Source organism: Salvelinus namaycush, chromosome 34 (genome assembly GCF_016432855.1).
Source record: "Salvelinus namaycush isolate Seneca chromosome 34, SaNama_1.0, whole genome shotgun sequence".
Classification (NCBI taxonomy): domain Eukaryota; kingdom Metazoa; phylum Chordata; class Actinopteri; order Salmoniformes; family Salmonidae; genus Salvelinus; species Salvelinus namaycush.
This window is the reverse complement of record NC_052340.1, coordinates 3,650,848-3,676,721: the sequence shown is the minus strand read 5'-3', so window position 1 is coordinate 3,676,721 and position 25,874 is coordinate 3,650,848. Positions and strand designations below refer to the sequence as shown.

The window sequence follows — 25,874 nt, the reverse complement described above, 5'->3', positions numbered from 1 at the left end:
ATTTGAACCAGGAACAGATACAGCCCTTGGTTCACTCCAGACCTGACTGCCCTTGACCAGTACAAAAACGTCCTGTGGCGTACGGCATTAGCATCGAATAGCCCCCGCAATATGCAACTTTTCAGGGAAGTTAGGAACCAATATACACAGGCAGTTAGGAAAGCAAAGGCCAACTTTTTCAAACAGAAATTTGCATCATGTAGCGCAAACTCAAAAATGTTCAGGGACACTAAAGTCCATGGAGAATAAGAGCACCTCCTCCCAGCTGCCCACTGCACTGAGGCTAGGAAACACTGTCACCACCGATAAATCTGCAATAATTGAGAATTAAGTAAGCATTTTTCTATGGCTGGCCATGCTGTCCACATGGCTACCCCGGTCAACAGCCCTGCACCCCCCACAGCAACTTGCCCAAGCCTCCCCCATATCCAGATACCCAATGTTCTGAAAGAGCTGCAAAATCTGGACACCTACAAATCAGCCGGGCTAGACAATCTGGACCCTCTCTTTCTAAAATTATCCGCCGAAATTGTTGCAACCCCTATTACCAGTCTATTCAACCTCTTTCGTATCGTCTGAGATCCCTAAAGATTGGAAAGCTGCCGCGGTCATCCCCCTCTTCAAAGGGGATGACACTCTAGACCCAAACTGTTACAGACCTATATCTATCCTGCCCTGCCTTTAAGGTCTTCAAAAGCCAAGTTAACAAACAGATTACCGACCATTTCGAATCCCACCGTACCTTTTCCGCTATGCAATCTGGTTTCCGAGCTGGTCATGGGTGCACCTCAGCCACGCTCAAGGTTCTAAAGGATATGATAACCGCCATCGATAAGAGACAATACAGCTGTATTCATCGACCTGGCCAAGGCTTTCGACCCAGTCAATCACCACATTCTAATCAGCAGACTCAACAGCCTTGGTTTCTCAAATGACTGCCTCGCCTGGTTCACCAACTACTTCTCAGACAGAGTTCAGTGTGTCAAATTGGAGAGCCTGTTGTCCGGACCTCTGGCAGTTTCTATGGGGGTGCCACAGGGTTCAATCCTCGGGCCAAGTCTTTTCCCTGTATACATCAATGATGTCGCTCTTGCTGCTGGTGATTCTCTGATCCACCTCTACGCAGACAACACCATTCTGTATACATCTGGCCCTTCTTTGGACACTGTATTGTCAAACCTCCAAACGAGCTTCAATGTCATACAATGCTCCTTCCGTGGCCTCCAACTGCTCTTAAATGCAAGTAAAATGAAATGCATGCTTTCAACCGATCGCTGCCCGCACCTGCCCGCCCATCCAGCATCACAATTCTGGATGGTTCTGACTTGTGGACAACTACAAATACCTAGGTGTCTGGTTAGACTGTAAACTCTCCCTCCAGACTCACATTAAGCATCTCCAATTCAAAATTAAATCTAGAATTGGCTTCCTATTTCGCAACAAAGCATCCTTCACTCATGCTGCCAAACAGTCAGTTTTACGAGGGTATCCTACCGATCCTTGACTTAGGCGATGTCATTTACAAAATAGCCTCCAACACTCTACTCAGCAAATTGGATGCAGTCTATCACAGTGCCATCCGTTTTGTCACCAAAGCCCCATATAATACCCACCACTGCGACCTGTATGCTCTCGTTGGCTGGCCCTCGCATCATATTCGTTACCAAACCCACTGGCTCCAGGTCATCTATAAGTCTTTTCTAGGTAAAGCCCCGCCTTATCTCACTACTGGTCACCATAGCAGCACGCGCTCCAACAGATATATTTCACTGGTCACCCTCAAAGCCAATTCCTCCTTCGGCCGCCTTTCCTTCCAGTTCTCTGCTGCCAATGACTGGAACCAACTGCAAAAATCACTGAAGCTGGAGACTCATATCTCCCTCACTAGCTTTAAGCACCAGCTGTCAGAGCAGCTCACAGATCATTGCACCTGTACATAGTCTATCTGTAAATAGCCCATCCAACTACCTCATCCCCATACTGTTATTTATTCAGCTCCTTTGCACCCCAGTATCTCTACTTCTTCTTCACATTCATCTTCTGCACATCTATCACTCCAGTGTTTAATTGCTATATTGTAATTATTTCGCCACTATGGCCTATTTATTGCCTTAACTCCCTTATCCTACCTCATTTTCACACACTGTATATAGATTTTTCCCTATTGAATTATTGACAATATGTTGTTTGTGTCGCACTGCTTTGCTTTATCTTGGCCAGGTCGCAGTTGTAAATGAGAACTTGTTCTCAACTAGCCTACCTGGTTAAATAAAAAATAAAAAAGTTACTACACATTGATTACACTCACTTGTATTTCATGTCACAACAATTCATCGATAAGGATGCTATGATGCTGGTAAAGTTGTCTCACGCACCTACAGAGCTGATCATAATTAAAAGCTAGCTAGCTCATGAATGCAAACAATGTTCTTCCCCAAAAACATAGCGAAACGACAATCTGTTTCAGTAGCTATAGTTAACTAGCTAATTACATAGCTAGGTGTCATCATCCAACCACAATAGCAGACTTTGCGGTTAGCCTTCAAAATAAAAGTACTATTTTTATTAATTTCCATCACTGTCAACGACATACTGATATTTTGAAGGCAAACCGCTAATTCCACTATTGTGCCGAATCCTTATTGTGGCTAGCTTCACAACACAAAGCTCGGTCGAGCCTCACTAACCAGATGAAGCTAGCTGGCTGCTTATAACATTAGCTTTGGGCAAAAGGGTTAAGTAGCTGGTTAGCTATTTATTTTCATGAACTCAAGTTCAATAGGCAAACAACAATACTTACAAGGATTCCTAAATCATTGCTAAGAATAATTTAAATGACTGCAGTTTCTACTGGTCATTGTTTTCAGGCTGGTTGTATTGGTGCTAGCTAGGTACCAAGCTAAAGATATCTACCCCAGAAGTTGCGGTCAAACAAATTATGCTTTATTACCAACGCAGTATTGTAAACACATCATTCGTGGCCAGTATTTGCAGAGTTTATTGTACAGCTTTGACAGTGCTACTGTATCTTTTTTGACACGCAAAAACCCAAATGGCGTTCCATAGTATGCATGTCTTGAAGCTAATAGCAGTGACGCTATTACTGTGTAACTCCGATAGGGCAACATCGAAAAATAGCGCACTTGGTAGTGTGTACCGGGGCTCGACCAGTCGGCGAAAGCCAAACATCACCCACAACAGAGAACGGTTGATTGTCCAGGTCAATGAATTCCATTATCTTGGTTTTAATGGATTTCGCTTTTTGAGTTGTCTCACTGAAATGTTCTTACTCTTTCAAATGACTGCTCGACTTGTTGACTGCTCGAGCCACACAGCAGACATTGTGGGCTAGGTTAGGAATGCTGTGTTGCACATGTAGCGCAAAATCGTACGTGCCGTCATTACGGCATGTACCTACGTTATATAGGTATGCACATCAGTTTTGCACATTGGCGTTAAACGAGACATCGATATGTTCACCGATATATTGTGCATCCCTACATAAAACAAATAAAAACACTAGGCATATAGGCAATGCCTACACTGCGTTGTATGCCATTGCTTCTTGAGTAAATCTGAGCTGGGGGGGGGGGGGGGGGGAGAAAATAGGCTATGCTATGCACAAAATTCTCATCTTAACTGACACCTTTCAAACCATACTTTTGTAAGGCACAGCCGGGAACAAGTTCTGAACAATGGCGAGGTGGATCCTTCATCATCATTTAAATCTTAAATTTGGGAACATTGCCATTGCAATCTACTGTGAAGCAACAATGTAGAGAGTTGTGGATAAAACATTAACAGTATGTCGCCACTGCTCAATGAGAATAGCCTATGCAGAGTCAAATCAAATTGTATTAGTCAGATGTGCCGAATACAACAGGTGTAGACCTTACAGTGAAATGCTTACTTACAAGCCCCTAACCAACAATGCAGTTTTACAAAAATACAGATAATAAATAGAAGTAACAAGTAATTAAAGAGCAGCAGTAAAATGACAATAGCGAGACTATATACAGGGAGGTACCGGTACAGAGTCTATGTGCTGGGGCACTGGTAAGTTGAGGTAATATGTACAATATGTAATAAAAGTGACTATGCATAGAAGATAAGAGAGCGGTGTAAAGGCGGGGCAATGCAAATAGTCTGGGTAGCCATTTGATTAGATGTTCAGGAGTCTTATGGCTTGGGAGTAGAAGCTGTTTAGAAGCCTGCTGTGCAGTGGCAGAGAGAACAGTCTATGACTCGGGTGGCTGGACTCTAACAATTTTTAGGGCCTTCCTCTGACACCGCCTGGTATAGAGGTCCTGGATGGCAGGAAGCTTGGCCCCAGTGATGTACTGGGGCGTTCGCACTACCCTCTGTTGTGCCTTGCAGTCGGAGGCTGTGCAGTTGCCATACCAGGCAGTGATGCAACCCGTCAGGATGCTCTCGATGGTGCATCTGTAGAACATTTTGAGGATCTGAGGACACATGACAAATCTTTTCATTCTCCTGAGGGGAAATAGGCTTTGTCGTGCCCTCTTCACGACTGTCTTGGTGTGCTTGGACCATGTTAGTTTGTTGTTGATGTGGACACCAAGGAACTTGAAGCTCTCAACCTGCTCCACTACAGCCCCGTCGATGAGAATGAGCTCGGTCCTCTTTTTCCTGTAGTCCACAATCATCTCCTTTGTCTTGATCTTGTTGAGGGAGAGATTGTTGTCCTGGCACCATGTAGCTTGTTGTTGTCGGCCAATCATCAAAGCAGCACTACAGACATAGAGCCTCGGTGTGGCAAAGCAAGTTAGGACATTATCTAATCAATGGAAAAGGGGATTAAAATTATGGAATTAAAAGCGCAATATGCAAAACCGATATAGACGTCTTCAGCACAGGCAAAAAATCGTTTCTGCATACCCCCAGCAATAAAATCCCAGCACCCCCACCCCACTTCCCGCAGCTTTGCATAGGATGCTGCTTCCCTCACTCAGATCGGACCCGGTCTTGATCCGACCAGGTCTATACGAAACTGGTCTAGTAGTCCATTAGGAACATGTCTATATTTAAAAAAACAAAAACATTTATGCATATTGGGTCCAGGTAGAAAAGCCACAGGTCCATTTCGGATCAGGTCTGTGAAGACCTCTACTTGAAAGGCCCAATATAACAATCCCTTTCACAACCGACAATGGCAGGAACATCATAAATGCTGTCACAGAAGCTGGACTTGGGCTAGGACTGGGAGGTATAACATATTTTATGATATACCGGTATTGATGCACAGACCGGTTTGGGTTTTCACTTTACCTTCTATATCAGTATTTGAATGTTTGGTTTGTTAAATGTGATATGCAATGTGTAACGTCCATCTTTATAGTTTACGTCGCTACTTGAGTCATCTCTCTCTCGCTCTCCATGCAGCTTTCCACACAGACCTAGTCCCGCCCCGTCACTCAAGGAGCACATTTGTTGGTCCTCGACCCTGACACACTTGCATTCAGTCTGCATGACCAACACAGCACATGCAACAATGTTGATGACAACGATGCCGTTTTCACATTGCTTCTTAATATAAATCCACTAGCATTCTATAATTACACTACTAGTTTGTGTTTCTTACATCTGCAAACAAGCTAATTTGTCTTTTCTTAGTATGTTGGGCCTAAATCTTGTTAGCCGCTAACGCTAAATCGCTAGCAAGCTAATAAATGTACTGAGTCAGAGCAACGGTAATTAGCTTTACAGCCTGATAATACCAGTGATGGTGTAGCTCTAAATCAGCATGTTGTTTGTGCAATAGTAATTTCTAAATCAAAGAGGAATACGAAAAATAAAGACCGTTTAGTTACATGAAGAAGCTAAGAGAAAACATTTAATGTAGCTACAAAATTATAGTGCACCCTAGGAACACTTTGGTTCCTACCCTGTCACAATAACTCCTCCCTGGCATTTTCATTCGTTGTCATATCAAACACTGTATTCAAAAGTGCCCACTATTATATTCTAACTATAGAATTGGAACAATCCTTCTATTTGTATGATTCCAACAGCTCACCATGTGTTTTGCTCTAAAACCGCTATTGCAACATTTGGTTAAAAATAAGGCCTAGATTGTTCGCCCATAACATGCAGCCCTACGTAGCAGTGTGGAAATGATCTCAAATGAGTGCAGGTAATGCACAAACGTATGAAAATTAGTTTAGGTTTAAGTTGAATTGAGTATAAAACAAATCAGAATGGAGAAAGACCCATTGAAATCATTTAGAATGTGTGTTGCCACCCTAGGGTCACACACAACTCAAAGCAAATGTAGAACTTAAAAAAATATTAAAAACTGTCAAATCCCGCCCGATTAAAAATATTTACAACTACTGTGATATGATATTTTGTCCATATCGCCCAGCCCTAACTTGGGGCACAAATATGGTGCTTTTTAAATGTTGTCTTTTGCCAAATGAACTACAGAAACTGTTGGCATTTCATTTTCCCGCTGTACCGTAACCGAAGCGACCCCAAAACCTCAATATGTATCGAACTGTGGGTTTGGTGAATCGTTAGTAATGGGTGTCTGACAAACAACTAGGGCTTAGCAGCAATTCAGACCTAGGACTACTTTTCAATCCAGGCCAAAGTGTAGGCTAAAACTTGAGCTAACTGCTGTAATTGTAAGGAAGGTTCCAGCAGCAGTGGAAACAGAGTGTAGTAGTGCACAGACAGGTGTTGTAATGAAAGAGGGCCCTTCCTTCTGTTCTGACAGACTTGCTGATCTGAGAGCTGTGAATGGATGATCTCAGGGCTGCTGACCCGAGGGGCAGGGACAGAAGTGACTCATGTTTGGCTCTGCAATGAGGGAGAGAGAGAACACATGATGTTTGTATCTCGTTGCAGACTACACACTACAATCACAGTCCCTCACTGTGGTTACAACTATGACATCACCTCTCTTCCCACTGACTGAGGAGAAGTCCTCCCGCAAACACACACACACGGCTTATGTTTGAAAAATTCAGGTCGATAATGGAATGTCTGATTGATCAGACAGGTGACAAAATTATATTCTATATGGTTATGGTTGATATAGGTTACATACGATACATGTTACCTTCATTTTAACATAATCAAAGCCAATAAGCCACATGTCAAACTCATTCCACGGAGGGCCGAGTGTGAGTTTTTGCTTCTCCCTTGTTGTTGATTGATTAAGGTCACTAATTAGTAAACAACTCCCCTCACCTGGTTGTCTAGGTCTTAATTGAAAGAAAGAAAAATCTGCAGACACTCCACCCTTCATAGAATGAGTTAGACACCCCTAAAATAAGCCAATGAACCAATGTGACCTACGGGCATTTAGGCTGAAGCAATTGGTTGACTTGGGACGTCAGAGAGGAGTCAAAGTGCAACTTTCCAAGAAATATAGTGCTATATAATAGGCTACAACCTGTCCTGCAGGGCTACAAGATAGGATGTGCTACAAGATTCAGTGAATAGGTCAAGAGGAGTCATGATACAAACGAAAAATGCCAGTCAAGTGTCTTTTGACGAAGTGACCATTGTCTTCTGCCTGTAAGATCCCATGTTGATTACCGATAGAGGTAAAAAAAGAGAGAGGGGGAAAAGAAAGCCAGTGGATGGACTACTAGGCCACAGGTCAAAGCTGGGTTAAAGCTAAGGCACAGCCCCTCCCCTCTCATGACATCAAAGGGAGCTCCCACAGCCTGAGGGGGAAGGAACCCTTTCTGCCCCAATAAACCCAATCAGGATTTCTGACAGGGTTTGGGGACAGACATTTCTTCACTGTAGACTGTCTGGAGCTAACCTTAAATATTTGCATAAGATGTTTGTCCATGAAGTGTTTAAGAAAAATTCCCTGCTAGACACTATACAGGGTGACTTTCCAGTCTCCCTACATAATTCTGATTAATGAGAGGTGTTTCAGACATAATTATGCACTATAGAGGTATTTCAGAATTTTCATGCAGGGAGAGTTCAAGCAATGACATCATTGGTTGATTGAGCCTGCAGTCTGATCTAAAAATGGAGTCATGTTTTGTAGCAATTATTGTGGCATTTGGCATCTCAGTGCTAGAGGCGTCACTACAGACCCTGGTTAGTTTGCAGGCTGTATCACAACTGGCCGTGATTGGGAGTCCCATAGGGCGGCGCACAATTGGCCCAGCCTCGTCCGGGTTAAGGTTTGGCCGGTGTAGGCAGTCATTGTAAAAAAAAAAAAATTGTTCTTAACTGACTTGCCTAGCTAAATAAAAGGTTAAATAAATACAATTTTTTAAAGTGTGATGTTTCGCAGATTGCACAATCACGCTAGCAGTGAGTAGATATGGTTGTACTTGTTCAATAAAGCCATTGCACTCTCAACAACCTAACTACCAGGACATTGCAGGATATTTAGGTGGACAAATTTTTTCTGGCTTTATAAAGACTAGAGCCTTACGGGAGCCCTACTTCCTTGTCCAACTGTGTTCCCAACCTCGAAGGAACCCTGAAATTGCTATGAACTCTGGATATTGTGGTTTACTTACAACCAGGAAATATAGATGGCCTGTGAGATGCAGAAACGCTAGTATTTGCGTGAGGAAATGTTTGACTTTTATGGCACATTATATGTTAATAACATTAATGTCCATATACAGTGAAAAAGGGACATTACACCTCTGCTCTAAGTGTATTTTGCACATCTAGCCTAATGCACTTTCTCAATTGAAGCACATTTGTCTGACGCAGGTTCATTGCAGTTAGGGGCTCACGACAGCATCTGTGCCGCCAGAGTGCGTGGAAACTTTTGATTATGTTTTCTAATGTTCTACTTTTGTTTGAGGTAATCTTTGATACTACAAGAATTCGAGGCTCCGGTCGGTCATAAAATCACAGTGCAGACCCTGATAGTCTCCGCTCTGCTCCACACTACCCCGGAGACCGCATTCAATTTTAGCATTCTCATTGAGATGCAGGGAAAGGGAGCCGGACAAAATAAATAATGTCTAAATCGGCCTCTGCAGAGAAGCAGCGCCCTCACACAAACACCTTCCCATACACCATTGCAGTAGAAGTGTAATAAGACCTAGAGGAAGCCTAGACAGAGGAAAAACTAGGAGGCTGGTTGTGTGTTAAAGGGGAAATCAGCAGTTGAAACAATAAGAAAGTTTTCTCCCCGCCCGTTTTGGTAAAAAGCTTAGGGATGGGGCTTATAATGAGAAATGTACCCACTCAAATTCATATAAAGAGATACCATGATATCAAAATTATAGTTTTAACAATGTTTTGAGGCTATATAGTGTTTGTTTACATTTATATTAGAGTAAAACAAGCTTATATTTTGGGTTCTGATGGAGTACGACAGTTAAACTAAGCTCATGAGGCATTTATAAAATTATATTCTTCAAGAATCAATGTGTACATATCACTCATTTATAAATCGAAAAAAATGAATGTAGCAACTGCAGATTGCCCCTTAATTATCTAGGCCTAAAGCATGAAACACAACGAGAATCGATAAACACTTAGTGGGTGGCCGTTTCTTCCCTTGCTAGAAAAAAAAGCTGCGTGCTGACCCGGTAGCGACGAATCTACCGATTCTACTTGTAGAATAAATAGCAATGCTCGTCAGTGGCCAACAATTGGACTTTGAGCAAATTAGAGAGCACGAACCCTCAAGTGATGGAGCCAACAACAAAAAAACGAGGGAAAAAGATAGCATTTTCTCTGGATGAGCCAGTCACACTTCATATGCAATGTAGGCTATGGGATGGTAGCTAAGCGCACAGATGCAATGCACACAACACTAAACACCGTCATTGTAAATAAGAATTTGTTCTTAACTGACTTGCCTAGTGAAATAAAAAAGGTTACACACACCAAAAAGTTATTTTGTTGGCATTTACGCATGTCCCCATTACCAGTAAAACATAATCAAAACCTATTTCTTTCACTTACTTGCTGTGCTGTTTTGTTGTTCGTTTGTTCAGTCGTTTCATTCTCAAACAGGTTTTCTATGGAACGCCGTTTGGGTCATTGCGTGTCAAAAAAGATACACGTCAAATAACACGCCATCGGTTTCAGTAGCTATAGTTACCTAGCTAACTATATAGCTAGGTGTCACCATCTAAAATAACCCTAATTTATAAGACAGTTCTTATTTCATTAATTGTGGTCGGATCCATCTATGTGAAGCTAGCCCATGAGGATTAGCCACAATAGTGGACTTTGCGGATAGCCTTCAAAATAAAAGTATGGCATAATTCCACTATTTTTATTCATTTGCTTCAAAGTCAACTACATACTTTATTTTGAAGGCAAAACGCAAATTCCGCTATTGTGCCGAATCCTTATTGTTGCGAGCTTCACAACACATAACCCGGTCAAGCCTCACTAGCCAGATGAAGCTAGCTGGCTGCTTATAACGTTAGCCTTGGGCAACAGGGTTAAGTAGCTGGCTAGCTATTTATTTTCATGAACTGAAGTTCAATTTCAATAGGCAAACAACAATTATTGCTAAGAATAATGAAAATGACTGCAGTGTCTACTGGTCATTGTTTTCAGGCTGGTTGTAATGGTGCTAGCTAGGTACCAAGCTAAAGATATCTACCCCAGAAGTTGGGTTCGAACAAATGATGCTTTATTACCAACGTGGTATTGTAAACACATCGTTCGTAGGCAGTATTTGAGTTTATTGTACAGCTTTGACAGTGCTACTGTATCTTTTTTGACACGCAAAGACCCAAACGGCGTTCCATAGTATGCATGTCTTGAAGCTAATAGCAGTGACGCTATTACTGTGTAACTCCGATAGGGCAACATCGAAAAAATAGCGCACTTGGCAGTGTGTACCAGTGCTCGACCAGTCGGCGAAAGCCAACATCACCCACGACAGAACGGTTGATTGTCAAGGGCAATGAATTCCATTCATCTTGGCATTAATGGATTTCGCCTTTTGAGTTGTCTCGCTGAAATGTTCTTACTCTTTCAAATGACTGCTCGACTTGTTGACTGCTCGAGCCCCACAGCAGACATTGTGGGCTAGGTTCGGAATTCTGTGTTGCACGTGTAGCGCAAAATTTTACGTGGCGTTAATACGTCGTGTACCTACGTTATATAGGATGCACGGTAGCTTTGACATCGGTTTTTAACATTGGCTTTAAACTAGACATCAGCCGATACTGATATGTTTACCGATATATTGCGCATCCCTAGTAGCTAGTATTGACTTAATTAAATCACAATGGATTAGCTAGTTTCCATGAAAATAGCTGCATGGGTTAGCTGCCGAGTTTGGTGTCTTTAGCCAGCTAGTTAGCTATGTTGTGCTAGCTAGCGAATATGCTGAATTTAGCTAGCTAGCTAAACATTTGGCTATGGACTGGCACTGGCCGTATGGGACTATGCGTAGGATATATATTGTTTCTTTGTCATCTTGCTAGATAGTCATCTAGTTGTGGCCATCTGGCTAATATCAACAAGGGCTTCTACAAAATAGCAACATTAGCGCAGATAGCTTGGAATCTAGACCATAAGCATTGCCAAACAATGCTACTGCCACCTTCTGGTTTGGAGTATTTTAAGGCTAACGACTTCCAAGGTCTTTGCTGTGAGAACACAAAAGAGTGACTGCAGACACCGTTCAGAGGTGGTAAATACTGTCACCAGGCAAACATTTGACAAGCCTACCGGTGTGTCTGAGCTTCAACTGGCAAGACTGCTTCCCTGGCATTAGTTAGTTTTGATTTGCTGTATTTTGAGCATCCAAGTCAGGAAACGAGTCTTCCACTGAAGTAAGACATGCAATGTTCTGTCTATGAAGCTTTCATTTAAAACGAAAGTTCCTAAAGCCGTCAGGTAAAAACAGATAGAGCTGACAGTCCGAAGTAGCCAAAACAACAATTATATGCCGAGTCCTGAGGGAGTACAATGCGTTGAGTGGGCCTACTTCTCCTTGGTCTCTGAAACCACAGCACAGACATGTTAAGACTTGACACATTGGCAACGCTGCCTTTCCTCCATATCCTTCTCTCCATTGTTGCGATCCTGTCTTTTGTGAAGTGAACGTAATGTTGGGCCCTGCGGCACTTCTTTGCAAATAAGAGATTGCAATGTGTCCACTACCATCAGCATCAAAGTGAGATGTGTGTTGGTGGTGGACCCCCACCCCAGGGCTCCTACCCCACCCCCTTTCCACCACCAGCCCTGGGGTATTGCCTGGATTTATCTGAATCTCCCAGTCTCTCTCGCTCTGCTGGCCCAACAACTCCCAACGACCCACTGCTGAGAAAATACTAGGCTACATGATTACAGAAATACACTGGGAGCAGATGGTATACTATTTTCTCCACTCCTTACTTTCATTTGTTCCACTAACTTGATGGATAAAGCGGTTGTTTTTCCAGTGCAGTAGGCACTAGGTAGCAGCAGCATTTATTTTCCCTATAGCCTATGAGCTCCACTAGCCTAACTCTAGGTAAGAAAGTGATCTAACTGAAGGGATGGGCTGCGATTAAAATATTGGGTTCTGACTTGAAGAGAATGACTCACCGCCGTCTGAGAAAATATAATTCCATTAGGCGGCTTTTGAGTTACCAGGTACATCTTTAGGGACTGTCAAAGAAAAGGCTGGCACTAACACCACCAGCATAATGCACTTAATATTACCCATCAGACTGCGCAGAAGCACTAGATTGAACTTAACTAAAGAGGAAAACTCTAGAAAGTTGAGTTAACACAATCAACATTTCACTCTGCTGTGGGAATTGTGATCGAATCCACACAATATTGGCCACTTTCAATGTAACACCCCGTAAACAAAACGAAGTACGCAAGAGACTTTCTTATAGGCAGAGAGCATTGGAGTAGGATTCTATTGCATTGACAGACATGAATCAGGCCCATACTCTACACAAACGTGCAACAAAATCAATCAAAGCTGCTTTTGTCCTTTATGCAAATAGACATAGCCATATATGGATCTGTGCCATTTACTTTGAACTGGACTGTGGCTACAGTATAGCGCTTGCGAGTAGATGCGCTTGTTAAGAGATCAAAGCGAGAGCTGCATGTAGCAATGTGCACATTTTTTCATATAATTTGCTAGTTAGTGAGTTATTGTCCCAGTTATAGCTCATTTCTTGTCAACAATGGGGGAGTGGTTGCTTCCAACAAGAGGACAAAAGGTGTGCATTTCTAGCCATCTTGTGTCTCAAAAAGGGCAGTGTTGTATTTTGAGACATCTTGAATAAACTAAGTCACCAATAGGCAGAGCGTAATTTGTCAGATTTCCTGTAATAAATGGTATGGGAATAGTAATGCATTTTAATTTGTAAAGTTTCTTGCATCAAACAACATTTTCAATCATCTCCTTGTCTGATAGACAAGGTTAATAGGTTAATGTCAAGCACTGCATGTATTTTTTTAAAGTCCCATGGAAAGTGCTTTCGGAAAGTATTCAGACCACTTGATGTTATCCACATTTTGTTACGATACAGCCTTATTCTAAAATGCATTTAAAAAATATATATATTTTCCTCAGCAATCTACACAAAATAACCCATAATGATTAAGCATTAAGAACATTAAGACATTTTTGCAACTGTATAAAACATAAACTGAAATACCTTATTTACATAAGTATTCAGACCCATCGCTATGAGACTCAAAATTGAGCTCAGGTGCATCCTGTTTCCATTGATCATCCTTAAGATGTTTCTACAACTTGATGATTGGAGTCCCCCTGTGGTATATACAATTGATTGGACATGATTTGGAAAGGCACACACACCTGTCTATATAAGGTCCCACAGTTGACAGTGCATGACAGAGCAAAAACCAAGTCATGAGGTCAAAGGAATTGTCCGTAGAGCTCCGAGACAGGATTGTGTCAAGGCACAGATCTGGGGAAGGGTACCAAAACATTTCTGCAGCATTGAATGTCCCCCCACACAGTGGTCTCCACCATTCTTAAAAATGGAAGAAGTTTGGAAACACCAAGACTCTTCCTAGAGCTGGCCGCCCAGCCAAACTGAGCAATCGGGAGAGAAGGGCCTTGGTCAGGGAGGTAACCAAGAACCCGATGGTCACTGACAGAGCTCCAGAGTTCCTCTGTGGAGATGGGAGAACCTTCCAGAAGGAAAACCATCTCTGCAGCACTCCACCAATCAGGCCTTCATGGTAGAGTGGCCAGATGGAAGCTACACCTCAGTAAAAGGCACATGACCACCCACTTGGAGTTTGCCAAAAGGCACCTAAAGACTCTAGTCTGATGAAACCAAGATTGAACTCTTTGGCCTGAATGCCAAGCGTCACGTCTGGAGGAAACCTGGCACCATCCCTACGGTGAATTATGGTGATGGCAGCATCATGTTGTGGGGATTTTTTCCCCCCAGCAGCAGGAACTGGAAGACGAGTCAGGATCAAGGGAAAGATGAACGGAGCAAAGTACAGAGAGATCTTTGATGAAAACCTGCTCCAGAGCACTCAGGACCTCAGACTGTTGCAAAGGTTCACCTTCCAACAGGACAACGACCCTACGCACACCGCCAAGACAACTCCCCAAATACAGGTGTGACAAGCTTGTAGCATATTACCCAAGAAGACTCATGGCTGTAATAGCTGCTTCAACAAAGTACTGAGTGAAGGGTCTGAGTACTTATGTAAAATTGATATTTCAGTGTTTTATTTTTTGCTTTGTCATTATGGGGTAATGTTGGTAGATTGATGAGGGGAAAAAATTATGTAATAAACTTTAGAATAAGGCTGTAACCGAACACAACGTGGAAAAGGTCCAGGGATCTGAATACTTTCCGAAGGCACTGTAGGTCTACACTGAACACCACACATTGGCTGCTACTGTAGGCTGAATAATAGAACAGCTATTTCCATGTTAAAATGTTACGGGATGCATTTTCTCCATTGTTTATATTATGGTAGGCCACTCTGGTAGGCCCAAATTATGATCAAATAGCCACAGTAGTCTACTTGCCCACTTAAAACAGGTACAGCCTTAGTGTTCACAGCAAATGCACACCAGAAATTGTACAGAATTTTGACATCATTCAAGTTTGCGCTCAGCAGACCTGAAATTTGCTCAGTGCTTGAACATTGATTGCATTTATTTCATTCCTCAACATTACAGTGATCTTTTGTCATGTATTTCATCCCTCTAGAGCTGCTGGGGCTGGTGATAGGGACTGGGAGTTTGCAGTGGTAGGAGAGCTGGTGTGTGCCTGCCAAAGTGACAGCAAGGTGTGAGGAAAGCCCTCCATTTACACCCCAGTGAGAGACTAAGTTGATCTACAATGACCCTCCAAGGCAATTAAACCCACAAGAAATCAGGTGCCCAACCCCATGTTAGGGAAGGGCAGTGAGAGAGCAGACTGGATTATTATGATTTAATAAAACAGGACGAATTATGATTTTTTATTAAACTCAAGAAACAGTAGATTCATTATGAGGTTTTTAGGCACCCTGAGAACCATGACAGAGGAAGAGGATTAGGAAACAACGGAGTAAAAGAACGATGTAGGAGTTGAGAGTGAACAGGTGGGACCTCTGGGACGGCCATGTTGTGTCACTGGCCATCGACATAACAATCCATCAGGAGAATGAAAGGCCCGTGATGGTGAGACGGCACACACCAGAGAGTCTGTCCAGTAATTCCATCTGACTCAGCGCCTATTCCAGGGACAATAAGGGCATCCAGCCACAATATCTAGGCTACCTTGCTAATGCACTGCATACAGTGCATTCGGAAGGTATTCAGACTACATTTTGTTATGTTACAGCCTAATTCTAAAATTGATTAAATAAAAACTATTCCTCATCAATCTACACACAATACCCCATAATGACAAGGTAAACAGGTTTTTAGAGATTTTTTCACATAAAAATAGAAATACCTTATTTACATAAGTATTCAGACCCTTTGCTATGAGACTCGAAATTGAGCTCAGGTGCATCCTGTTTCCATTGATCATCCTTGAGATGTTTCTACAACTTGGAATCCACCTGTGGTAAATTCAATTGATTGGACATGATTTGGAAAGGAACACACCTGTCTATATAAGGTCCCACAGTTGACAGCGCATGTCAGACCAAAAATCAAGCCATGAGGTAGAAGGAATTGTCCGTAGAGCTCAGAGACAAGATTGAGTTGTGGCACAGATCTGGGGAAGGTTACCAAAACATTTCTTCAGCATTGAAGGTCCCCAAGAACACAGTGGCCTCCATCATTCTTAAATGGAAGAAGTTTGAAAACACCAAGACTCTTCCTAGAGCTGGCCCCCCGGCAAAACTGAGCAATCGGGAGAGAAGGGCTTTGGTCAGGGAGGTGACCAAGAACCCGATGGTTACTCTGACAGAGCTCTAGAGTTCCTCTGTGGAGATGGGAGAACCTTCCAGAAGGACAACCATCTCTGCAGCACTCCACCAATCAGGCCTTTATTGTAGAGTGGCCAGACAAAAGCCACTCCTCAGTAAAACGCACATGACAGCCCGCTTGGAGTTTGCCAAAAGCACCTAAAGGATTATCAGACCATGAGAAACAAGATCCTCTAGTCTGATGAAATAAAGATTGAACTCTTTGACCTGAATGCAAAGCGTCACGTCTGGAGGAAACCAGGCACCATCCCTACGGTGAAGCATGGTGGCAGCATCATGCTGTGGGGATGTTTTTTAGCAGCAGGGACTGAGAGACTAGTCAGGATCGATGAACGGAGCAAAGTACAGAGAGATCCTTGATGAAAACCTGCTCCAGAGCACTCAAGACTTCAGACTGAGGCGAAGGCTCACCTTCCAACAGGACAACAACCCTAAGCACACAGCCAAGACAATGCCGGCGTGGCATCGGGACACGTCTCTAAATGTCCTTGAGTGGCCCAGCAAGAGCCCGGACTTGAACCCGACCAAACATCTCTGGAGAGACCTGAAAATAGCTGTGCAGCAACGCTCCCCATCTGCAGAGAAGAATTGGATTAACTTCCCAAATACAGGTGTGCTAAACATCTAGCATCATACCCAAGAAGACTCGAGGCTGCAATCACTGCCAAAGGTGCTTCAACAAAGTACTGAGTAAAGGGTCTGAATACTTGTAAAATGTGATCTGTTTTTTTTGTATACATTTGCAAAAATGTCTTAAAAAAAATGTTTTTCCTTTGTCATTATGTGGTATTGTGTGAAGGTTGATGAGGGGGGGGGGAACAATTTAATGATAAGGCTGTAACGTAACAAAATGTCAAAATGCACTGTAGCTTAGAGCAAACCTTGATTTACACGAAATCAGTTGCTTAACAAGGTTTTTTGCTTCAGATGTTCTGGCCTGTAATGTGCAAGCGTGTGCTAATAGTAATGATATGTTGAGTGTTTTTTCCCGATAGTTATATATCGTGATATTATTTTGGACGATATATCGATACTTTGACTTTAAGAGACCTTTTTTTGCTAAGTAACGTTACCTAGCTCTAAATCGTCTGTACCTGTGCCAAAACTACGGTATTTTTCAACCTAAAGTTTGTTCGACATCTTCTTTTAAAATAGTTAGCCAACATGTTTCCAGCACTTTTCTTTCCATGACTGATCAAAACGTATTATTATGTCTCTATTGTCTCTCTGCAGCAGACATATAGTGGGCAAAATGTTTTGAAAAACAAAACAACAAAAACAACAAAAAAAAATTTGCAGTACCGAATCGCAATACACATCGTACCGGCATCTAAGAATTGTGATAATATTGTATCGTGAGGTTCTTGGCAATTCCCAGCTCCAGTAGTAGTACCAGTGAAATACTGATTTAATATTGACATTTTCCTCTGCATGAAGCTGGAGTCTTCACTGCACATCACGAGACCTGCCTTTTTACTTTGACCCCTGAAAGCTCAGTTCACACCTGCTAAAAAGAACTTACTCTGCATGAATATGGACCAATCAGTAGAGAGCACCACAGGCTGCAGAAATGTCTAATGGCAGGCAACGGCTGCACATTGTCTTTTCACAAAACAAACATTTCGGGCCTGAGCACTAGGCCTAACTCTTGTAACTCAGAAACCCCTTAATAATCTATAAATTTATTAAGGTGTAGGCTTACACCGTTCAAAAATAAACCTGACGGAGCGCACATTACTCAGACACCAACTCACAGGGTCTCATATTGTGTGTCCTAGGCCTTCAACAGCCAGGTAGAACAACAGAACAGACCACCCTTGCCTCCCTTCCACTGCCAGACAAGCAGACCTATTGGAGAGGGCCGGGCCATGGCCGTTGATGTCCCCTTGTGTGGCTGTAATGCCCTACTTGCGGCCATAGTGGCCGCTGTGCCCTTACATTGAATATAGTAAATTATAATTTCCTTATCCCGGCTGCCAACAGCTGTGCTCTGAAGCACCTCTCACTCACATGGCTCTCTCATACATATGTGCAGCTATACGTTCTGCCTTATTAGCTAGCAAATAGATCCAAGTTGGCTAAACTGGAAAAGGATTAGTTGGCTAGTCACTAGTACATGGGCTTGTGCTTGAAAGATTTTTTATGACACCTGTGTTAATAAAGCAATAAGGCCCAAGGAGGTGTGGTCCCCCCTTTGCTGCTATAAACAGCCTCCACTCTTCTGGGAAGGCTTTCCACTAGATGTTGGAACATTGCCGCAGGGACTTGCTTCCATTCAGCCACAAGAGCATTAGTAAAGTCGGGCACTGATGTTGGGCGATTAGGCCTGGCTTGCAGTCGGCGTTCCAATTCTTCCTAAAGGTGTTCGATGGGGTTGAGGTCAGGGCTCTGTGCAGGCCAGTCAAGTTCTTCCACAACGATCTCGACAAACCATTTCTGTATGGACCTCGCTTTGTGCACGGGGGCATTGTCATGCTGAAACAGGAAAGGGACAAAACTGTTGCCACAAAGTTGGAAGCACAGAATCTAGAATGTCATTGTATGCAGTGGCGTTAAGATTTCTCATCAAAGGGTACTAAGGGGCCTAGCACGAACCATGAAAAACAGCCCCAGACGATTATTCCTCCTCCAAACTTTACTGTTGGCACTACGCATTCTGGCAGGTAGCATTCTCCTGGCATCCGCCAAACCCAGATGAATCCGTCGGACTGTCAGATGGTGACGTGTGATTCATCACTCCAAGTCATTACGCATGGTGAAGTTCCAGACGAATAGTTCTCTTGCTGACGTTGCTTCCAGAGGCAGTTTGGAACTCGTAGTGAGTGTTGCAACCAAGGGCAGACAAATTTTACACGCCATGCGCTTCAGCACTCGGTGGTCCCATTCTGTGAGCTTGTGTGGCCTACCACTTCGAGGCTGAGCCGTTGTTGCTCCTAGATGTTTCCACTTCACAATAACAGCACTTGATGGAAAGGTGGCATCTTATGACGGTGCCATGCTGAAAGTCACTGAGCACTTCAGTAAGGCCATTCTACTGCCAGTGTTTGTCTGTGGAGTTTGCATAGCCATGTACTCGATTTCATAAACCTGTCAGCAACGGGTGTGGCTGAATTAGCCAAATCTACTAATTTGAAGGGGTGTCCACATACCTTTGTATATATAGTGTGTAGGTTATTAAAAGTCTAAAGTTTGGCTAGATTTTCTGGTGCCTCACTAATGTCAGCATTGGTGTGGACAATAGAGGCTGTAGCCAATACGCATAGGCTATCACCTACACTTTGACATGTAGGCTAATTATTTACATACACTTACATTTTTTTAACAGAATACCGTGTCTTTCAAATCGATTTAAAATGGTCAATTTTGGTAAATGGCTTTGGTGCCCTGGCAGATGGCCTTGGTGCCCTGGCAGACTGGGCAGCTCTTGAGGGCCAAATGGCCTTTCCCCTAAAAATCACAAAATTCCAGGCCTGGGTCCCACTGACAGGCATTGTTTATCAGCAATGTCACCACTTCCCGGGAGGGCCTCAGGGGTGTGGGAAAAAAACGTGGAGATCAGCAAAACTCTAGGACAAAGAGCTAACTGCACACACTGACAACACAGTCCCAAGCTGTGCAACGCATACAACTAAAGCAGGCGGACACTACACGTTTCAACCCGATCTACGGGCTCCTGATCAGCTCCCGGTGCATTTCTCCAAATGATAGGAAATCGGCGCAAACCCAGCGTAACATGTAATGCCGCAGCCCGTAAAGTGTAAGCACATACCCGGTTTGCGGTTGATGGCTCCAATGGTCTCCCGGGGCACTTCCGCTGTCCCGATAATTTGCTAACATTTTGAATATATTCAGCCTCAAAATAAGCCATTATCGCCAAGTATGAGCAGTGCTCAAAGCAAATGCAAAGCATATCCCACCATTAGCCAATCAGAACCATAAAAAAAGGTTCTCATCAACTACCTCACAAGGTTCATCACAACAATGGCACCAAATGTATGGCATACCCTCACATACCCCCTCAATTTGAGCCCTTCACTGACAGATATTTAAGGAGTGCGTGGTGAATGAAGGAATTGGCCAACAAGATCTACTAATAATAGCCTATAATTGTGTCTGTCAAACAAGTAGACCTACCTAGGGCTGTTGCGGTGACCGTATTACCGCCACACCAGCAGTCATGGCCGAGTCATGACCGTAGTCAAATTCCACGCGAGTCACGCAGATTTCCTCTGATGCACTCAGGACATGCGTTGGTAATAACCAACTCGCTAACAACCATCAGGTCCTAGTGGCCTGGTACTCAGGGCTCTATTGCTCCTCTAACACCAATGCAAATGCAATCGAAAATCATATTAAACACTTATCAAAACTGTAGCATGCTTTTAAATACTCACTGTGATTGATCAATTTGAATAAATTGGTTCAACAACAGGTTGAAATTGAGTGGAAAACATAGTCGTTGTGGATGTTGTTTCAAAGCCTAACAACGAAACGGACAGCGCTTAATAAGGTGATGATTCATTCAAAACAACCATATGCATATTAGAGCTTATGCATAAACCTAAATATGAGCCCAACCCTGAAGAAAAATATATATATTAAAATAGGCTATGTATTGTATATACAATGATTAACACATATTGCGGCACGGCAGAAAAACATTTTCAAAAACTGACTTAAGATGTCTGGTACATAATTGATCTAGCCGATAACTCCAAAATGACAAATTCTAGTAATCGCCTTTGAGTGTGAACTGCATTATTATGCATACTGGATGGACTGGTTACATTATGCTACGCTCCAAACTTTCTATCCATGAGTCTGGGAGAGAATGTATAGACCTAGGCGATGCTGTTGGTTTAATGATTGTAAGCAGGCCTGCTTACAGAGTTAACCTACAATTACGGTGAATTTGTATTCGATTTTGAATAGCCTAGGAATAGGGAATTCTTTACATTTTAATTAATAGACTGACAATCTTTAGCTACAGAATCTCTTACCACCATGCCGTTTCCATCTCTTCCCGTAATATCACCTGTCGTGCAGTGAGAGGGTGCATGCTCCTCACACAGTGGTTGATGCAAGGAGTGAAATAAGCGGAGTGAGTAGCCTACCTGGCATGATTGAAAAGCAAACAGGCGGGAAAGCAGCCTCTGACAAGTATTTTTTCCACCTGCCCATTTCATAATGGGCCATTCTAAATTCATAACTAATTTTACATATCAGTAAAGACAAGATTAAAGTGAAAATAGTCTGATGGATGAAAATATGATCACTTGATGAGAAAACACAGTGTACAGCCTGAGGCAAGGAATAAAGCGCAAGCTTTTTTTGTGACTTTCTCAACTCATCAATTGCCTATAGTCACATCACGCAGCCCATATACTGTATGTTTTGATTTCTAAGACATTCTAAAAGGTTTGTATCACTTACAACTAAAGTTGCAAAATAACTAAATCCAGCATATAGGACCAGTTTCAAATGATCCATTTTACACTCAATATAGCCACTCCATGTGTGCACTCCCTTTCATTTTATAGTATATTCTTCTTACTATAAAATCATATAAAATAATGGCAAGGGATTTAAGCATATCTTGTCTGCTAAATGAACAAGCCTACGGCATGGCACATAGCCAGATAACATACAGTAAGCCAAGTAACTCATATTCTGCTCTTCTGAAATACATTTTCTTCATATCGTAATGTTTCTTTAGAACTGACTAAAATAAATAATGGATTCATTGGGATGTAGTATATTAAATTGATTCATTAAACTTAAAAAATATTTTTTATTTTTATGTAGGTGTTCCAAAGGCACGTATCAGCAGCCTGGAGATGTGGTTATGTTAATTAACGGTCAATTACTGTGAGACTGGCAGTATTTTGCATGACAATAACCGACTGACCCAATGTCATGACCGCCACTGCTCTAGGCCTACCTCTTATTTCTTAAGCAGAAACAGGTTAACACAAAGCCCTCGTTGATAGTAAAGTCAAATTAAAATGAAGCCTACTTTCAGCCCCCATGCACTGTCCATCTCCCATTGATTATGCCCCGGCTACCACTTTAATGTAATGGAAGTTATGTAAATTACTCAAAATCTGGCTTATTGTGAGGTCAACAACTCTGCCCATGATTAAGCTATTTAATCAATGAAACAGTGTTTATTCAAATCAATTATAGCAGTAGCAAGCTTTCAAAGTTTACCTCCGGTAGTTGTCATCTCCACGCTCTCCCTCTCAAACTGAACATCAGTAATCCACGTGCACAGATGTTGCGTTCCTTGTATGTACATTGAAATGCCTCCTCAGTTGCTATGATGATTTCCTTACTAGGCCTACACATGCGCAAACATAGCCTGATTCTGGCCCAATCATACAGCCACGGAGATGCCGCCAGGTCTATGCTATACCGATTACTAGGTCACTACCATTTGGCTTGACGGAATCGTTAAATGTGAGAGGTTCTCCAACGGTTAGAGCCCGTAGAGTGCGCAAAAATCACGCACTGTATTTTTGCCTTTAGACAAGGCAAAGCATTAACAAAATGCAGCTCACAGAGAGAGGAGTGCTGTACCACAGCGGCAAAGTCACTGATCGATAACGCCTGCCATTAAACACCAATTTAGTTGCATTGGTTGTATTATTTTTATTAGGCTATAGACCTAGTTTGACCAAGTAGCATCCTATTCGTTCAAACACCCCATAAGACTACTCATGTTGGAAACGTCATTTCTCTATTTTGGATAAGATGAATGAAACAGATCCAGTACAGGCTAGCCTACTTGCTAGATTTCTGGTCTGTTGATTTCCTTCCTTGCAGGAAAGTAGACTTCAGATGCAGAGGACAAAATTGCACTATTTCTTCATTTGGTTGTCAGGCCTCTTTAGCTCTACACACTATTGACATGATCGTGGTTGATGCACTTGGAACAGCTCAAATTCCATTTTCACTCTTTGATGGTGCAACAACCTGCTCAAGACCTTTTTTGTATATTATGTGGTTGTTGGTGTCAAAATCATGGTAAATGGTCAGAGGTCTTTTGCCAGTACCAAAAATCTCAATTTCTGCGGTGCGACAAAGTGGAGAGTTAAGCACAGCACTGGGTTGAGAAAAATATATGGGGGGTTATTGTGCTACTTAAGAACACACCGCAATAAAAAATAAAGCCCCGCCTACTGGTTTATCATTTTGAAATGGGTTGTTGGAATACATATTAAGTAACATTCAGTAATAATACACATTACTTATATACAGCTTAGGCTATACCATATGGGAGATAGTAAAAGCCTTTAGCTGACTCCAGAAACTGTAACAATTGACAATTAACATAACATGAGAAGAATTGTCACTTGCATGCAGCCGGTGGAAAATTATCAGTGGGCATACCAATCCTTGCAGGCTTTTACAAGACTTGAGAACAAACATGTAAATTTGCAATTTTAGCAGACAAAGCAACTTAGTCACGCGTGCATATACTTTAAGTTTGGGTGGTCCCGGGAATCGAACCCACTACCCTAGCGTTACAAAAACCATGCTCTCTACCAACTGGGCTACAAAAGGACCACGTCGCCTACACTATCTGATAAATCAAAAGGTGCATAAGTACAGGAGCCAAAAGGCATGCTGTCTTCAATGACATTGTGAAGTGGAGTGTTTACTAAATGCCTGGAAAAGGTCGTACTTACCTATCAGTGATACTGGACTGTGTGTCGCTCATTGGGCTTCCGTTTCTAGATTTGCTTTGATTTATATCCAATTATCATTTTCCAAAGTATGATAAAGAGTCTCTTTCAAGTCCTTCCCTAACATCCGTCTGTGTTGAGGAGATGCTTGAAAAAGGTGATGACATAAAAAATAACAACATTGAGAGCTGAATCCCCAAATAACAATGTTATGAAAACACCTTAAAATTGTCGGCGATAGACTCCCAGTGAAAAATAATGGTTGCGTATGTCCTAATAATGAATTCAAAACATCAAATGAATAGTTTTGCAATCCTTTGCAGCGAAATGCTACGTATTCAGACAAGCCAGTGACAATGAAACTTTCGCTGCTGTAACCCTTTCTTTAGATAAATTAGTACCTCTAATCACTCCTCGTCTTACGTCGTGCAGCTCTCCACCTTTTCGCAGAAAACACCTGGGTCAGGGATGTTCCTATTGACAATGTGTTCCGTTGGAAAATATTGATACAGGCTCCACTTTCACTCGGTCTGCATCTATCTCCATGTACGAATCCTTTGACGTCAATCAAAATGGTTCGCATCACACTTATTTTTCTAAATGTAAAACCCTATAGGAAATACAACCAGTTAACCTGGCCTGGTGTAATAATAGCCAGCCTGTCTTTTTTGAAAGATGTTGAAAATCGAGTCAGTCCCATTTGGTGTTCCCAGACTCCAGATTTGCCTTTATCCGCGGACGAGTAGCCCCTCGTGACCATGAGAATTTCTAAAAACTGACGACAAGTCTGAGTTGAAACCCGTGTTGTGAATTAGCTAACTAGTTAGTAATTATTGAATCAACATAACAAACTAGGTAATATTCTTAGCTTCATTAGCTAGCTATAGCAAATGCATTAGTTTCCCCCCCCCCCCAGCTAGCTATTGCACTATTTAGCTTGCTAGCCAATGTGCCCGTCTAAATTTGTTCAGTTAGCTTGAACTGAAGCTAGCCAGACTATAACGTTAGCTAGCGGTTAGTTAACTCTAGGGAGTGGAAATGGGACGCCTTTTCCCCCAGTAGACTCGAAACGTGTCCGATAAGATACGTTTTCCTTAAAATGGTTAAGATTGATAGCTAGCAACGAAACAAAGTAAATCATTGAAATTCAGCCGACAATGCATTAGCAGCTACAGTAGCTTGCTGCAGTCTCGGCTAACAACGGTGGCTAACTACTACTATACAGCTATATCTAGCAACGAAAACAGAGGAACTCTTTCACTATCTACAAAACTTTGCTTCGTGTGCTCCGACAATCCTGGATGTCATTCCCAAAAACGAAATCACAAAAACACGCTTCCCAACAAATTTAAAAGGTGCCCCATCGAATATGAAGTCCATGCGAGCTAAGGAGTCGTTTATTGTAAATCTCATTCGGGGTTGCAAACATCCACAAAACTTAACGGAGCGCATTTTTCATTGACTCCATGTTTCCAGAATTTAGACAATTAGAGTTGTTTCTGCAGAATTCCGTTGGATGTATACGCTATGCTAACAAGGATATAGCTAGCTAGCAAACGAATTCTCTCATTCACAAAAAAACGCCGAGTCTGTTATCACTTTAGAAGAATGTGATTATTAGAACGTGTTTCCAGATGTTATTGAGGAGAAAATAAATGACTTTCTACAATTTTCCAAAATTTCAGGATAACTACGCCCTGACCAACAGCTCCCAATTTGCGTCTGTCTACTTCCGCCGGGAGAAAAATAAAATATATAATTGCCAGACTTTCAGAAATAATAATAATAATATATTCGTCTTATTCGTTGTGGTGTCTGATTGGATGT

The 25,874-nt window shown here is 42.3% G+C and overlaps 1 protein-coding gene across 1 annotated transcript in view; it reads right to left on the bottom strand.

Moving 5' to 3' along the window:
• LOC120028624 (rho guanine nucleotide exchange factor 12-like) overlaps positions 1 to 25,775 on the bottom strand; it is a 76,519-nt gene extending 50,744 nt beyond the window's left edge. The window contains exons 1-2 of the mRNA XM_038973837.1: positions 24,449 to 25,775; positions 24,051 to 24,194 (exon numbers count right to left, since the gene is read on the bottom strand). Of these exons, the coding sequence (XP_038829765.1) occupies positions 24,051 to 24,082 (32 nt within the window). The 5' untranslated portion in view covers positions 24,083 to 24,194; positions 24,449 to 25,775. The remainder of the gene's footprint in view (positions 1 to 24,050; positions 24,195 to 24,448) is intronic.
• Positions 25,776 to 25,874: the final 99 nt, after the last annotated feature.